This window comes from Bactrocera dorsalis, chromosome 1 (genome assembly GCF_023373825.1).
Source record: "Bactrocera dorsalis isolate Fly_Bdor chromosome 1, ASM2337382v1, whole genome shotgun sequence".
NCBI classification, from domain to species: Eukaryota; Metazoa; Arthropoda; class Insecta; order Diptera; family Tephritidae; genus Bactrocera; species Bactrocera dorsalis.
This window is the reverse complement of record NC_064303.1, coordinates 13,015,575-13,031,123: the sequence shown is the minus strand read 5'-3', so window position 1 is coordinate 13,031,123 and position 15,549 is coordinate 13,015,575. Positions and strand designations below refer to the sequence as shown.

At 29.9% G+C, this 15,549-nt stretch overlaps 1 protein-coding gene and 1 long non-coding RNA gene across 3 annotated transcripts in view; one reads left to right on the top strand and one right to left on the bottom strand.

The window, feature by feature from the left end:
* Window positions 1–15,549, top strand: part of LOC105233968 (scavenger receptor class B member 1) — a 60,549-nt gene that overhangs the window by 18,694 nt on the left and 26,306 nt on the right. The window contains exon 1 of one of the 2 annotated variants that reach the window (XM_049461465.1): window positions 4,658–5,397. The exons of the other annotated variant lie outside the window; for it this stretch is intronic. Coding sequence (XP_049317422.1) covers window positions 5,139–5,397 — 259 coding nt within the window. The 5' untranslated portion in view covers window positions 4,658–5,138. Of the gene's footprint in view, window positions 1–4,657; window positions 5,398–15,549 lie in introns of those variants that run through there. 2 annotated transcript variants of the gene reach the window in all.
* On the bottom strand, window positions 13,398–14,204 carry LOC125780022 (uncharacterized). The gene is made up of 3 exons (XR_007423520.1): window positions 13,812–14,204; window positions 13,622–13,754; window positions 13,398–13,533 (listed from the first exon to the last, which is right to left on the bottom strand). It is a non-coding gene; the product is annotated as an uncharacterized LOC125780022 (long non-coding RNA).

The window sequence follows — 15,549 nt, the reverse complement described above, 5'->3', positions numbered from 1 at the left end:
GAACTTTTAAATTAAATAATTGTTCATTTTATAACTACTAAAAACGGTTAAAATCTGTCACAGCCTTCAAAGTTGCTAGTATTTTCTTAAAAACCATTGTTCACGCACACAAAAACGCACGCAAAAGTGAAAAAACTTGCACCCAAAACTCGTATTCGACATCAAGACACTAAACTTATTTATTCACCATATCAATTAAATGCCCGACAGAAAACTATCAATGACGAATTATGGTTATTGGTAGACGAATTCGGTGGCTGCTGCATTTATATATCAAATAGAAGTGGATGTATGTTTGAACATATGTGTAAGTGGCTTTATGTGAGCTTAGCGTTTCCGAAACTATTCAAAAGCGAAGGCATTGAAAATGCACTGCAAACACCGGCACAAGGGATTCTAGTCAAGAAACCACTTCCAGTGAAACTTCTCGAAGCGATTTCACTAATGCACGTTACGAAACTGAAATACATACATATGTACATACATACATATGTACTACATGCATATGTAAGCATTGAAGCGCATGCGCAAAAGTAGTTGAAGACAAATCATACAAAAATCTTAAAAATTTGCCGCACACTTGACAGCGCGTTAACATTTCATATATATATTTGTCGCTATGTGTGATTTTGGATAAGAAATATATGTATGTATGTATATTGGATATATATGTGTGATTTTTGTAGCACCTCTAAATGTGTAACCAAGCCATTTAAGCTTTAGATGACGACACAAATCGTCTATTGATTCAATGACTCGGCTTGGCGGACCAATTTGGACTTTGTGCTTTAGCTGAGGTCTCAAAAAAATCTATTGGATTTCAGTTACAAACGCTTATAAATGAATATACAAGTGTACAAGCAAATATCGAAGTGTTCGAACAAACCTACGAGTGTATGCACAAATATACAAGTGCAAATTCACAGCTAAAACCGCAGCTTCTGGCTTATAAATTGTTGTCAACAGAATGACTTTACTTTTATTGTTTATTTTTAGCTAACGAAGATTCAGATTTTTTAGATAGGCACATACATATATACAGCTGTTATAGATATGTAGATATGTAAATCAGTATACTATTGTATTTTTGGACCAAAGTCTCATTATAGTGCGAGGGGTTTACCCCAATGACTCAAGCGAATTTAGTGTGAGGTGCGAAATAGCACAAGAAAAAAGGCGTGTGAAGTGTTAAATTTTATTTTTTTTTTTTTTAAATTTTTTTATTTTTTATTTTTTATTTTCTATTGTTTATATATTTTTTTCCATTTGCTGTTGTTTTTTTATGTTTTTATAGCCTAAAATTAGCGCAAAACATAAAAAGTAAACTCAATTGAGAAAGCTTGTAGATCAACTCATAGTATTGATATTATATACATATGTACATATGTATATAAAACTGATCTTTAATACAGTTAAGAGATTCACACTTCTCTTTTGGTTTTCTTTTTCATATACTTTTTATATAAAGTATAAAAAATATTGCATTTTTTCCTTAACCACAATATACACAAATAGTAAATCACATTTTTGCTGAATGGGTTTCTTTGTATTCCCACCAGCATTTCCGCATAGACTTTTGTTAGGCAATACCTATTGATATATAATATACATATAGGACTCTATATTTTTGCATTAAATTAAAGGATTCGCTTAGCATAGTTATAATGATTCGATTTAGATCAAATTGTTGTTGAAAATTGAATATGCTAAGTTCATGGAAACCTATATCCTTACTGGCTTGATACAGTTGAGCTTCTTTTGAAGCGAATTCTTCACCAGCAAAATTGTTCCCAACAGACAGAAACAGGTAGTAATCACTTAACGCCAGGTTCGAGCTATAAGCTGAATAGATAACAACCTCCTAACTCAGCTCATGGAGCTTCTAGTGAATCATTATCGATGTCTGTCGTCTAGCGTTGTCCTGCTGGCACCTAATTCCTCTCTTTTTGACTAAAACTGGCCGCTCCTGCACGATTGTTTTCTACACACGGTCCAATTGTTCACAGTACAAGTCCGAATTAAGAGTGTATACGTCAGTAGCTCATTCTGATTTTTTTGTTTGAAGTAGGGGTCTTACATTCGCGAAGAAATTGGCAATTGTTCAACGGAGAGGCTCTCATCAGTATATATGGCGATTAATACCTTGATCTATATAACAGGAAGTCATAGCTGAAAGATCGCAAAAGCTGTGCTAAGGTCCAGAAAAGCTGGGTATTTAGATGATTGCGAGTTTGGGCAGTCTGAAATCCTCGCACAATTTGATTTCGGTCCAAAATACTTGGATTACCGGTTCACAGAGACTATTCCTGGCTGTCGTTGATCTTCCCACATACTCTGGAGAGAGATATGAGAAAAAAAGACTTACTTAATGGAGGATTAGTAAAAGGTTACACTGTGGAGAACTTTCTTTTAACTTCAATTTTAGGCTTCCTGACCACTGCAACGTCTTCCAAGTGGAAATGCTTGCTGGGGAGGTAGCAATAGATCAACCGCGTAGAAGTGCAGCCTCCTTCAAAGTGGTGACTGTGCACTGCGGATAGCACGCCAGCGTTATTAGCCTTAACCTCGCTAATATGGAAATGTTTGCCAGAAAGGCAGCACTAAATCTACTGCGAAGGACTAAAGATTAATGAAGGCATGTCTAAACGCCTTATCTCTGGCATCGAATAGTTCCATAGACTGATTTTGGGTGACTGTCCACAGCGGTGTTGCAGTAAACTACAAGGCTGATGATCTTGCTAGGCCAATACTACAGTCTCACTAACTGCAGAAGGGATACTTGTAGAAGCTCCGTTTTGTTCTTGCAGTTCTCTACTCAATAGTTGAGCATTAAACCGGTAAGAGATCCGATGAGCTCTTCGCTCGCAGCAAAGTCCACCTTTCGATAGCTGTAGGAGTCCTTACTAGACACTATCCGATTGGGATTCATGCGGTAAGATTAAACATTTTAACGGATGCCTCGCATCAGCTTCTTGAAATTAGATGAGATAAAATTATCTCAACTTTCTTCCTCGAATAACCCGCCTTTGCCAAATTAACGCTAAAACCTGTCAAAAATCACACCAGGTGAAATAACGAAAATATTAATAAAGCGTCTATGCAAATTTAAAATAAGAGTTTTTCATCTGGCTTCTCAAAGGACTGTACAAAGCAGTCTAATAATGATCTCCTGCTCTCTTGACGTATCAGCCATCCAACCCCTGATATCCCTGTATTATGTAATGGCATACTTCATTGTAAACCAACCGCTATATAGAATATATTACTTAAATAAAGATTACACCTTCCCATATATTCACATTTACTCACTTACTGCAGTGTACCTTGACAAGTAGCCTCTTCAACTTTAAGCTAAGCTTTCGTTGCCGCAATAAAATATAATTCTGGAATTCGCAGCAAAACGTTTTAATTAAGTATTTATAATTTCGCGAATTCACTCAACACTTGAACATTAGAACGTAATCTGCCTAGCAATCATTACCCAATATTTGCAAATGTCATTGTTGTAGAACACACGCAGTCGCAAATAAATTTGTTTACATTTTTGACATATTTATGTTTGTAAAGCTTCTTTTGAAAAAAGTGCTCCTTGATATCTAAGATTTTGCAAAGTCACTTCCTCACGTTAACTTCCTTATGTTCTGGAAATTCGCAAAAATCCGCAAAAAGTGCTTTTTAATAGTAATTATGGAATTTTATAAAACCATTAGTAATTAACCACAATTATGAAAATATGTATTTTGCATACTATGCAACACGTATGGCGATAAACGCATTTTTTATTGTTTGTTTACTACGGTTGCTGTCCAAAGACACTGCAAAACTGACAGAGGCAAACAGCTGTGAGTGACTTAATTACAGAGAGTGGTATCTAACAGATTACCAAAGATATTCTAACAGTGAATTCTGCGACGAACATAAAAGACCTACTAGAACAAACAACAGAGTCGAAAATGCTCATTAACAGTCATATAACATACTGATAACATACTTTGTATCAGCGTACAGTTTGCTGTTATTGAGTTCCCAGCAAACTGTGCGTGTTGCCCGAGAATGTTATGTTAACATATAAACAAATGTAAAGGCAATGAACATTAGCGGCACTGAGAATGTTAAGGAATGTTATTTAACATTTTATGTATTTTGAGTATACGCACTGTTAACTGTTATTGTTACTGTTACTTGTTACGCTGTTATGCTAACAGCCTGAACCGCTGTTTAGTATATGGCATGCTAAGGATTGCGCTCAGCTTTAATTCATTGAGACTTTATCAACAACAATTTATCGTAACAACAACGTCACTGTTTGCGCTGTCAACAGCATTTAATTGCGTGCGCTGCCGGTGGCGTGGTCAAGCTGTAAACAAGCTGTATTGGATAGCACGGCTGAGAATGGCGTTGGCCGCTCGTACAGCACAGACTCGGAATTACCTGATTACCGGTCTAAGCGACGCTGCTTCTGCTGATGATGACTCGGCTTAAACAAGCAGAACGGCAGCAGCTATAGCACCGACGACCGCTTACACACGGTCTTAGCGGACGCAAAAAAGAAAAACAAATAAAAAATTGCAAACGTTAAGCGTTGAGTAGCAGCGGTCGCTGCCGCGTTTCAGCTTCCAAAGCGGCAGTCAATCAGGCGTCAGCGGCTAGCAAAAGCGTTATTTACCTGCCGTGTCGTGCACCACAACGACTTCATTCAAAAGTGAGCTGCGCAAGCGAGTAGACGAACTTTTATCAAGAGCTCTCCGTAACGTTAAAAAGAACATATCGTAAACGTTGAGTTAAACTAGCGACGTCTTCAAAAGTAAAGCAAAGAAAAAATTGAGAATAAATGTGAAAACAGCTTAGAACCGCAATAAGGATAATCGATTATTTATGCAAAACAGAAAATTTTTTTTGAAAATATTGCAAATTGAAAAGTGTGACAAATAAACAATTGTTAAGTGCGCTTGAACTTTACACAAAAAGCTAGAAGCGTTTAAACATTTTATTTTTCCAAAAAAAAAAAATAAAGAATTTTTATTGCATCAAATTTTTCTAAATGCCTTAGCATATAACGGCAATTGTTTGCAATTTTTGTAAATCGAAAATTTTAGTGCTTTGCAAAAGAAAATTCAAAGTAAAAATTTAGCGCGAAAATGAAAGATTTTAGCAAAATATTTTCACGCCGCTACAGCGCGGTCAATGTGCAAGACACAGAACAGCAACAGTTGAGTGCACAAACGACAAACTCAGCGACGGTGGCGTCAGGACCTTACGTAGCATGCAGCACGTCGCGCGCCGCTGAAAGGCAACAAAATAAAAGTTTGAAAGCCAATCGCAAAATGAATCCTGCCGGTATTCTAAGTTCGTTCTTTAACGAACGCAAGAGCAATAAGCGTGCGCGTGCACCAAAATGTAAGTTGAATTTTAATGAATATGGTGACTTTTTTTAATTCTAAGTATAGTGTGTTGTGGCATATGTAAAAAGCGAACAAAAGTGTTAATTTTACAGTGAATGAAGAGAGTAGTTTGATTATTAAGCATAACATTGTGTGTTAAAGTTTGAGGCGTGTTAAATTTTTTTAATAAAATGGCACAGATAAAAATTAGAAATGAAATGATATTAAAATAAAATATCTATATATTGTATTTTTAAAATTTTTCTTTAAATAAAAAAAATTAATTTAAAAAATTTTTGATTTATTTATAAAATTTTGATTAAAAAAATCTTAACAAAAATAATATTACTAAATTATAAACAAACAAGTAAAATAAAAATAAGCCAAAATAAAATAAAATACAATAATAATAACATATGTATGTATATAAAAAATATAATAAATATTAAGATTATATTTAAAAATTAATTTGTGTATTAAAAATATTTTAAAAAATTCAATAAATTATTTATATTTTGTATTACTTATAACATTTTAATAGATTTTTTTTGATAAAAATAATATTAATAAATTACAAAAAATTAAAAAAAAAATTTTAAATATAAAATTATATGTAAGTAAAGCTACACAAAACCCCAAAAAATAAATTTTATAGTTTTTAAAATTGGAAATAAAATTTTATAAGTTCTAAGTTGGAAAAAAGAAGAAAGTGTTTAAAAAATTAAAAAACCAGTAAAGTCATGCTAAAACAAAAAACAAATAAATTTTAAATTTTTTGTAAATTGAAAAAAAATATTTAAGTTAAATAATTATTAAATCTGCTATTAAATTAAAAATTTTTTTAACTTTAAGATAAAGCCTAAAAATCATAGATAAATAAAAACAATATTTAAACAAATAAAAAAATAATTTAAAATTCGAAAATAAAATTTTATAAATTTTTAGTTGAAAAAAAAACTTAAATTTTTTAAAAATTTAAAAATAAATTAAGTCATGCTAAAATAAAGAAATAAAATGTTTATTGTTTTTTAAAATGCGAAAAAATATTATTTAAGTTAAAAAAGAATTAAATCTGCTATTACATTTAATAAACATTTCTGTAAGTTTAACATAAAAGCTAAAAATCGTAAATAAATAAAAAATAAAAATAATAAAAAGCAAAATATTTAATTAATAAATAATAATAAAAATTATATAAAAAAAATAAAAAATAAAAATAATAAAATTCAAAATATTTAAATAATAAGTAATAATAAAAATTTAAACAATTAAAATAAATAAAAAAAAATATTTTAAATTTGAAAATAAAATTTTATTAGGAAAAAGTTGAATTTAACGATGAGTTATGGCATCTAGGCATATATGTATATAGAAATATAAATTATAAAATAAACACATTTTCGATTATTTTATGACAAGTTTATTGCAATTAATTCCGTTTAAGAGAAATATTAAAAAAAAAATTAATAAAATAAACTAAAAATCAAAATATACAACGCCTCTATCACTAAAACACAGAAGAAAGAGAACAAGCCATACAAAAACATTAAGAAAGTAAAAAAATAAAAATAAACAAGATAACTCAAAATAAGAATTTTGCAGTCCCAAATGCTGCAGAAGTTTGAATTATTTCAATAAAATGCAACGCAACAAAAGATAACTATGTAAAAAAACACTTGCCTTCAAACAAGAAAAGCCGCCAGTGCGCATTGCGCTGAGCGACAAATTTATCTGCAAGACGGCATTGCAAAGTCAAGAACATGTTGAAGCTTTTATTCTTCACTTGTTATTTTTTATATTTTTTTAGTTTTTCATTTTTTTTTATATTTTTTTTAACTTTTTTTTTTAATTTTTTATATTTTCTTATAGCAACGTTCAGTGAACGCACGCTAACTCAAAGCAACTGAACATGCTGCAGCTTAAAGTTGCGAAAAAAAACTAAGATAACTGCAGTTGTTGGAAAAGTGCTAACGGTGCAGTAAAGTCAAGCCAAAAAAGCGCTTAAAATAATTCGCTCAAACCACTACTATATACTTGCCTAGAATTTAACTTGAAAAAGTTGTGTACATTTAAATGCATGCGCGTACTTGAAAATGTTCGTAGTTTGCGTCAAGCAAGCAGTGTTGCCACTAACATACAAGAAACAAAAAAAAATATAAAAAATTCAAAATGCCCGACTAACTGACTGACCAAGCAAGCATCCGCCATGGTGTACCAGCTAAGTGACGAGCATTTAGTCAAATTTGCGAATTTCTTGCTTGGCTTGCGATTTGAAAAAAAAAATCAAGTGGTCGCTGAGTGGCAGCAACAAGTTACGTACATGCATAAACGTGGTAAATTATATTATCTCTACATATGTATGTACACATGTAATATAATACATATTATGTATGGCTACCACTGATTTACATAATAAATTTGGCGCGTTTATTTTAGATTTCTATTTTATTGAGTGCTGCATGCCAATCTGCAAAGACACGCTTATTTTGTTATATAAATATTTGCGAATTTCGTTTTCAAATTACATATTTATATAAACAATAAATTGTTTGAACACTAAAAAATGACAGATAAGGCTGCCAAATGTGTGCTTTCAGCGGCAATGAAACTCAAGTTTTATTTTATTTTCAATTATTTGAATTTGGTTTTGTATTTTATAGCGTAAATTAGCAAATTTTGCAGCGATTATATTTTTTTCTAAATTTTTATTAAAAAAATGATAATTGAAATTAATAAAATTAGTCAGCTTAAGACTAATTATAATAAATAAATATTTTTAATTAAAATATTTTTTTTTTAATTTTGTAAATTATTACAATTAAAATTTTAATTAAATAATTTTTTTAATTTTGCAAATTATTAATATTGAATTTTGAATATAATTATGTTCTTTTTTAATTTTATAAATTACTAAGACTAAAATTTTAATTAAATTTATTTTTTTTTATTTAAAAAATACATACAGATTTCAAATTAATTTAATTAAAACCATTAGTATTATTTAATTTAATTGATTATTTTTGATTAATATTTAATTTTATTGATTGACTAATTAAATAAATAAAAAAAAAATTAAAATAATTAAAAAAGTAAATTAAATTAAATTGAAATTGAATCAATTATTCTACCAATCAAATTAAAATATTTTTTACATAAAACAAAATTAATTAATTAAATTCAAAATTTAAAATATTTTTGTATCTTAATTAACGCGAACGTTTTTCATTCTGGAATAAAATGATTTTTTCTTCTTTTTTAATATCTTCTCCTTTTTTCCATAATTTATTACATCCACACCTTCGCATGCCAAGTAAAAATTTTACCTCTGAATTTATTTTCAATCTGTCCATTGCATTCGTTTTTATTGTTATTTTTGTAACTGTTGCTTTTCAACCCGTCCTCCAGCTTATTTCGTGGTCAAGTTCAGGGATACACATCGAGCTCTTGCCAGCCAGTTACTGTATTTGTGTATTTGACTTTGTTATCGATATACAAAACACATAATCGCGTGCAATGGCGTGCATAATTGCAGACAGTGGCAGATAGGTGTATAGAAACATGTGTTAATGATTATAGTGCTGTTATTTTCTTCAAAGTTATTGATTTTTAAACTTTTTATGTGTAAGAAACAATAAAAAAATATAATTATAATTATGATTAAAAATTTATAACATAATTTTTTTTTATTGCTCTAATTTTTACTATTTAGTTGAGGTTATGTATGCTTATTTGCTTCATAACCTCAAAATCAATTTTTGTTAATAATTAATAATTATAAAGTATTATGGTTTTGATATCCCCTAACTACACACCTCTATTAATTTGCCAACCACTGTATGCATGGAGTGACTGCAATTATTCGCACACAAGTGTAGTTAAATAGTTTATTATCGAAACAGGTCGTCGAAGCACACTCATGCAACAACAAATATCCATGTAGCTTAGGCCTATTGCTATGTACACAACTTACTCGCACTTAACTGACACTTCGGCGCGCTCTGCGTATGTGTGTTGGCAGTTTTTGCCGAGTGCAATGAACTCGTACTTAAATTTTAATTTATTGCTTTTCGGTAATAATTGCACGCATTTTATTTTGTTTACATTTTTCGAGTGCTCCATATGCAGGTAGACCTTCACTGACTAGGCGTTTACACCAGTTCCAGCAATGCAACGCCGGCAATTGGGTCAATGTCAATGCTTTGCGGCTATATTTGCTTTTCTTTGCTGCACGCTTGATTTCTTTCTTATCAAGAAAAAAGTCGCTTGAAACGTTTGCGTTGGCGCCAGCAGCTACAATATTTTGTCTAATAGCGCGAATTGTCAACCAATTTTAAAATGACTGGTGTGCACAAGTATAAATATAATTATAACGAAATGCATATCAGCTGTTTTTTGACGCTTTATCTCTTTTCCTATTAAATAATTTATGGCTGTTAAATTTTATCATATTTTTAGATACGCAATGGATTTGCATAAATTGCGTTATTTGATAACTTCTTTTGCATACATTAACCCTGAACCATGCGAAAATTCTCGAACTTTGATTGCTTCTGCGCGCACTTCTTGCAATTTTTGGCAGTAAATTGTGGCCACAGAGCGGGCTTCCTAACCTTACCACTTTTCGGCGCAACTATACTTGTATGCATCTTTTATGACCTAGCATTTAAAATTTGCATATCTGCTTTACCGTTTTTTCGCCGATATCAGCAGTGCCAACTAGTGACGAACCATTTGAACAGGTTAAGTCCACTTTAAAAAGCAGCGGCTCAAAGCATGTGTTTTTTGTTCATGTTTATTCAATAGCTGATCACTTAACTGATGATGGTGGTAATATACATATGTGTGTATTTATCGTATAATACCTTGTATTTGCGTCCGGTTAGCAGCATTTTGAACTTTTGTTATATACCTGTTATATTTCAGTTATCTACTAACGTATGTTTATAGCTAGTCTTGTGGCGACAAGTGCCTTGCATAAAATTTGCAGATTCATCGAAATTCCCGTTTCCAATGGTCTGATATTTGTATACTTTTACTTTTAGTATGCAGTTTTTTATTTTTTTTCTTAAATTTTTTGTTAAAATTTTTTATTGAATTTTTTTTTATTTTTTTTTTGTTTAATTTATTTGTTGTTAATTCTTTTTGTTCAATTTTTGATATTCTTACCTTTATTACTTTCACGCTTCCCATTTTCATTCTTATTCAAATGCACTTTGCACTTTCCGCAACAATACTATTTAAACTCGTTTTTTTAGCAAGCTCATCTTCTTAGATTCTGCATTAATTTATTGATGTTTGCTATTTTTTGGCCATTGCCACTTTTTTGTGCATGCTAAATTCCAGTTAATTTGCTGTGAAACTTCGTAGAGACAATAAATATTGATTTTGTTATTTTTTCATATTAGAACAAGAATCCAGTTTAAATCATGGATTCAAAGCAAAAAGTTCTACACTACATTTTTTCTACTTTTCTTGTTTTTTTTTTTTGTATTTTACTTTTTTTCTCAAATTTTTATATTGCTATTTTATTATTTTTGTTAGTTTTGCATTTTCATATCCATTTATTTCTCTTTAATTTTTGTTTTTATTTATTTTCTCTTTTTGACATGTCTAAATTTGCATTTTGTCCTGCTGTTCTGTCGGCTGCGATTTATCGATAAATTTATGTTAAATTTGTATTCAGCAATTTAAGCACGTGCGTCGATTTATCTAATAAAGCAATTAATAGCTTTTCGTAGAAAGAATTGATTTATGTTGAAGAACAGAACTGACAAGGAAGAAATTGCGAATAATCAATAAAAAAGTTTAATGCTAATGAATTATAATTAAAATTTTTCTGTTTGGATTAAACATTTTTTATGTGATGTATTTTTAACACGAATTTAATACATAAATGGATTTTGTCAAACCCAAAAAAAAAGTAAATATTAGTCATCAACAATATTGCAAAATAAAAAGCGACAGTTTTTCGTTTAACAGAAATTGTAAATTAGTTAAAAAATAAAAATTACTGCATTTCTAACAAATTCAAACATCAGCTGGGTTCACAGAAACGCATTTCAAATTTACTTACAAATTTACACATTTTTAATATGCATGTACATTTCTGCAACTATTGATTTGTATTGCAACGTAAATGACTTTCAAATTGCCGCCTGAAATTGCCCAATAGCCGCTACTATATCGTGTCTTTTTTGGATTTCAGCATTGTTGCTGCTTTGCAGAAAGCACAAAACTTTACCACGACGCTGCGTTATGGCGGCAAATGTGTTAAAAGACACCTTATTGCACACTTTTGCCACTAATGTACCTTTTTCCAATAAAAGAAACACACATAGATTATACAAGAGAATTCATCAAAAATGTTACAGGCGCTGATCGACAGCAGGCAACACGTCAATTTACTTCACCACATACGAAAACGCGTAGTAATCATCTTGATTACAAAAGCCACAGCAACTAGCTATAGATTAAGTGTTTGTTGTTGGCTTTTTAACATTAGCAATAAGCAGATATGCGCTGACATGACAAATTTTCGCTATGCAATTGTTCGTAAGAACATGTAGTTTGGCGTAGAAAATTTGTGAAATAATATAAAATGAGTAAAATTGCAAATTATTGCATTGTACCGGCTAAGCAGCTTGCACTTTTTGTTTTGTGTACATTGTATAATTTTTGAAATTTGTGGAATTTTTTTTTTTAATATTACCGAATGTTATTTTTCGTTGACAATTCATTTTTTAGCAATCAGTTGCTAATTTTGCTGCCGCTAGCGCTATTTACACCAAAAAATTATGCAACTTGGCACAACTTATAACAAATTTAGGCAAACACATTTCACAAATTTGAATTTGATTTAAAATAACGAAAAACACTTAATTTATGCGTAAATAATTTTAAACATGCAGTTTGTTTACCTCATCCGTATGCTCAGTTAATATCGATAATCGATAACAGTCAGCTGTGCGAGAATGTTTGACGCTTATTTATTTGGTAAATAAAGAATTATTAAATAAATTATACGTAAAAATATTATTGATTAAATTATCATATTCCTTAAATAAATACAGTTTTGTAGTTGTAAATAATAATTAATAAGCAACTACATATATGCTTGTATACATACGGGCCCGCACAAAATTTACTTCACAGAAACGTGCTTGCGTTTGCTTTAGTCCACAAATATTCGGTCAAAGCCCCGTAAGGAGCATTAATAACATATTAAATTAATGTATAACTTTATATGCATATATAAACAGTTGCAAAACCAACATATTTGTCAAGTTAAGCACGCGTATGTATATTAGAAAACATTTTAAGGTGTTACTGCTATAACTTGCTGCTGCTTTGGCGCGAAAAGAAATATTTCCATGTACTTTATTGCATTTTTTACTTTATTTGCGGCACACACACACTGTTTTGTGGCAACAGTTTGCTAATTATCAGCTGGCTGTTTAATTGGTTGAATATTTAAATTATGCCTTAGCATGCTTTTTATGGCAAAAGAATATTTGACCGTTGACTTATAGAATATAAGAAAATTTTTATTATAAATAGAAACATGTTTGAAATGGAAAGTTCAACAACATAGTGTAGTGTAAGCTTGTGGGGATTGCAAGGCTGCGAAAATAATTGCAGAGTTTTCTGGTGTAGAGCTTGTGGTTTTTAAATTTACAATCCTGGTGAACAATATAATGAGTTCATAATTTCAATAACTTAACATTTCACTTTAATAAAATACAACTCATATACTTTAATCATATATTAATTTGTTAATCAAATTAAAATAATTGTATATAATTTAACTAAAGTAATAATTATATATAATATTTTTAATAAGCGGTTTTCACAGTTAATAGTTACAATAAATATGTTAACAAAATAACGTAGAAAAACAATATTTTAATAAATTAGCACACTTTAAACATTAATGTGTGCTTAAATACGTCGATATATTTAATTTTACAAACATTTTACAGTCAACGACGTCAATAGCATAAAAAACAACTTTTAATTAAGCTTTCAAAATTTTGTTTTTGTTTGGAATTAAAAATATTAAATAAAATATTTGCATGTTTTGAAACAAGTCGCCAAAAATTCCAAGTCATCCCAAATATTTCAACTCATTCCTAACCAATATTTTACAAATGCCCTGAAACAAGTAATTCACTCAATTAGTAAAAAGTCACAAAACTGTTGTAAAGCGTTGCCGCCGTTTTAATATACTAATATATACCTACCATATTTATATTGGTGCATACATACTTCTAAACAGTCTTATTTCGCTTAAGCGCAACCGGTTAAAGTTTAGCAAAAATGTCTCTTGGTATTGGCTGAGCACATTAAAAAAGCCAGAATGACATTGGCAATTTCCTAAATTTAAAATTTGCATATCAATATATACACCAAGATTTATCATACAAATCATACATATTTATGAAACACAAACAGCTTTTGCTTCGTCAAATATCAGTTTTTTTGTATAAATTATATTGCGAATTCCTAAAAACACCACCACCAATATTGGCGTAATATAGTTCTAAGTGAGCAGAAATCAATTAATTTAACGTTAAACTCGCTTTCGTAGCAGTCTCGAACATTCGCTGACTCAATCCGATATTCATGAGAAATACCAGTTATCATCAAAAACACCAGCTGTTAAATTGAAAAAAAAAAAAAAATAATAAAACAGCGTCACTTAAAAAATAATCATTAAATATTTATAAATACAATATGCTAGATATTAACGCATAAGATTAAAAAAAGAAATAAAAAAATAAATATATAAAAAAAATATAAAAAAATAAAAACATTAAAATAAAAAAAAAATTAAAAATTTAAATAAAAAAAACATAAAAAACAAACGCCAAACACTACTAGCAGACACACCTGCTCGTCTTAAACTCAAATTAATGCGTTTCATGCGTCTATAAAACACATGGGGTTTTGCAAAAAATCACTAACCGGCAGTTAAACTTGGCATCAACATTGGACCTCAAAACTACCGTGGTGATCACATGTTAGACAACGCATACACGAGACTAGTGTTAGGCGCGCGTCTTTGTCTAGGTTTTTTCTTTTTACACAGTCGCAGCTTCTCACATTTTTATTAGCATGCTAATTCATATGATTTTATACCGTAATATTTTCCATGGCATGTGTTTGAAAGGCAGCCAGTTAGTTTGTGTTTTTATGTTTATGGCATAAATTGCCAGCATTATTAATTGGTATTGAATGCTAATTTTTGGTGCAGATTTTCGTATTTTATTGATGTGAGTCCCTTGCATTGTTAGTGCAACATTCGAAACAACAAATTTTTTATCATTGTCACACGCCATGATTTCGTGGCCTCTTTACACGCCGTGAAAGTTATCTAATTATTACGAAATCGCATAATCCAATTATATGGCATATGTATGGCGGTCTGCATTTCATAATTGACCGCATGACAACAAAATTTGATTTGTCAAGAAGCTGTGCACAAATTCGCCAAGCTTTCTTTTTTGAAAAGTAAACAATGTAAACGAAATGATGACACCATTGATTTATCGATATATTTGTCTGTTACCATAGTTGGGTTCTGCAGTGGCAATAAATATGTAAACATTGCGCTGTTGGTAATTGGCACTGCATCATATTAATAATTTGCTCATTGTTAATTTCGGTATACTATTTTACTATTTTCAATTCACGTTATTCATAATTATAGTTAAATTATGGTATCGGAAAAGAGTTAAAAAAATTTACTTTTTGTTAATTTTTTTAATTATTAGTTTTTAAAAATCTTTTTAAATAATATTTTTTGTTTTTATATATTTTTAATAATAATATTTTTAAATTTTTATTAATTTTTTCGTTTATAATTAATTATTTTTAATTGACTACTATACATATGTCTTAATTAACTACAATTATTAACTTTATTTAATTAAGTTTTTCTTGATTATAATTTTTTTTTTTTTATTTGTTTTGTTATTTTTTATTTGTACTATTTTGTATACACTCAATACTCCTTTGCCAGCTGGCGCGTGTGTTTCTTATTGATTGTAAATATTTTTACGTTCCATACACGTCTTGAATAACTCAAAATAAATAACCAATAAATAATTACATTCCCAAATATAAATTTATATTAATAAAAAAAAATAATCTGCAAAAATAGAATAGA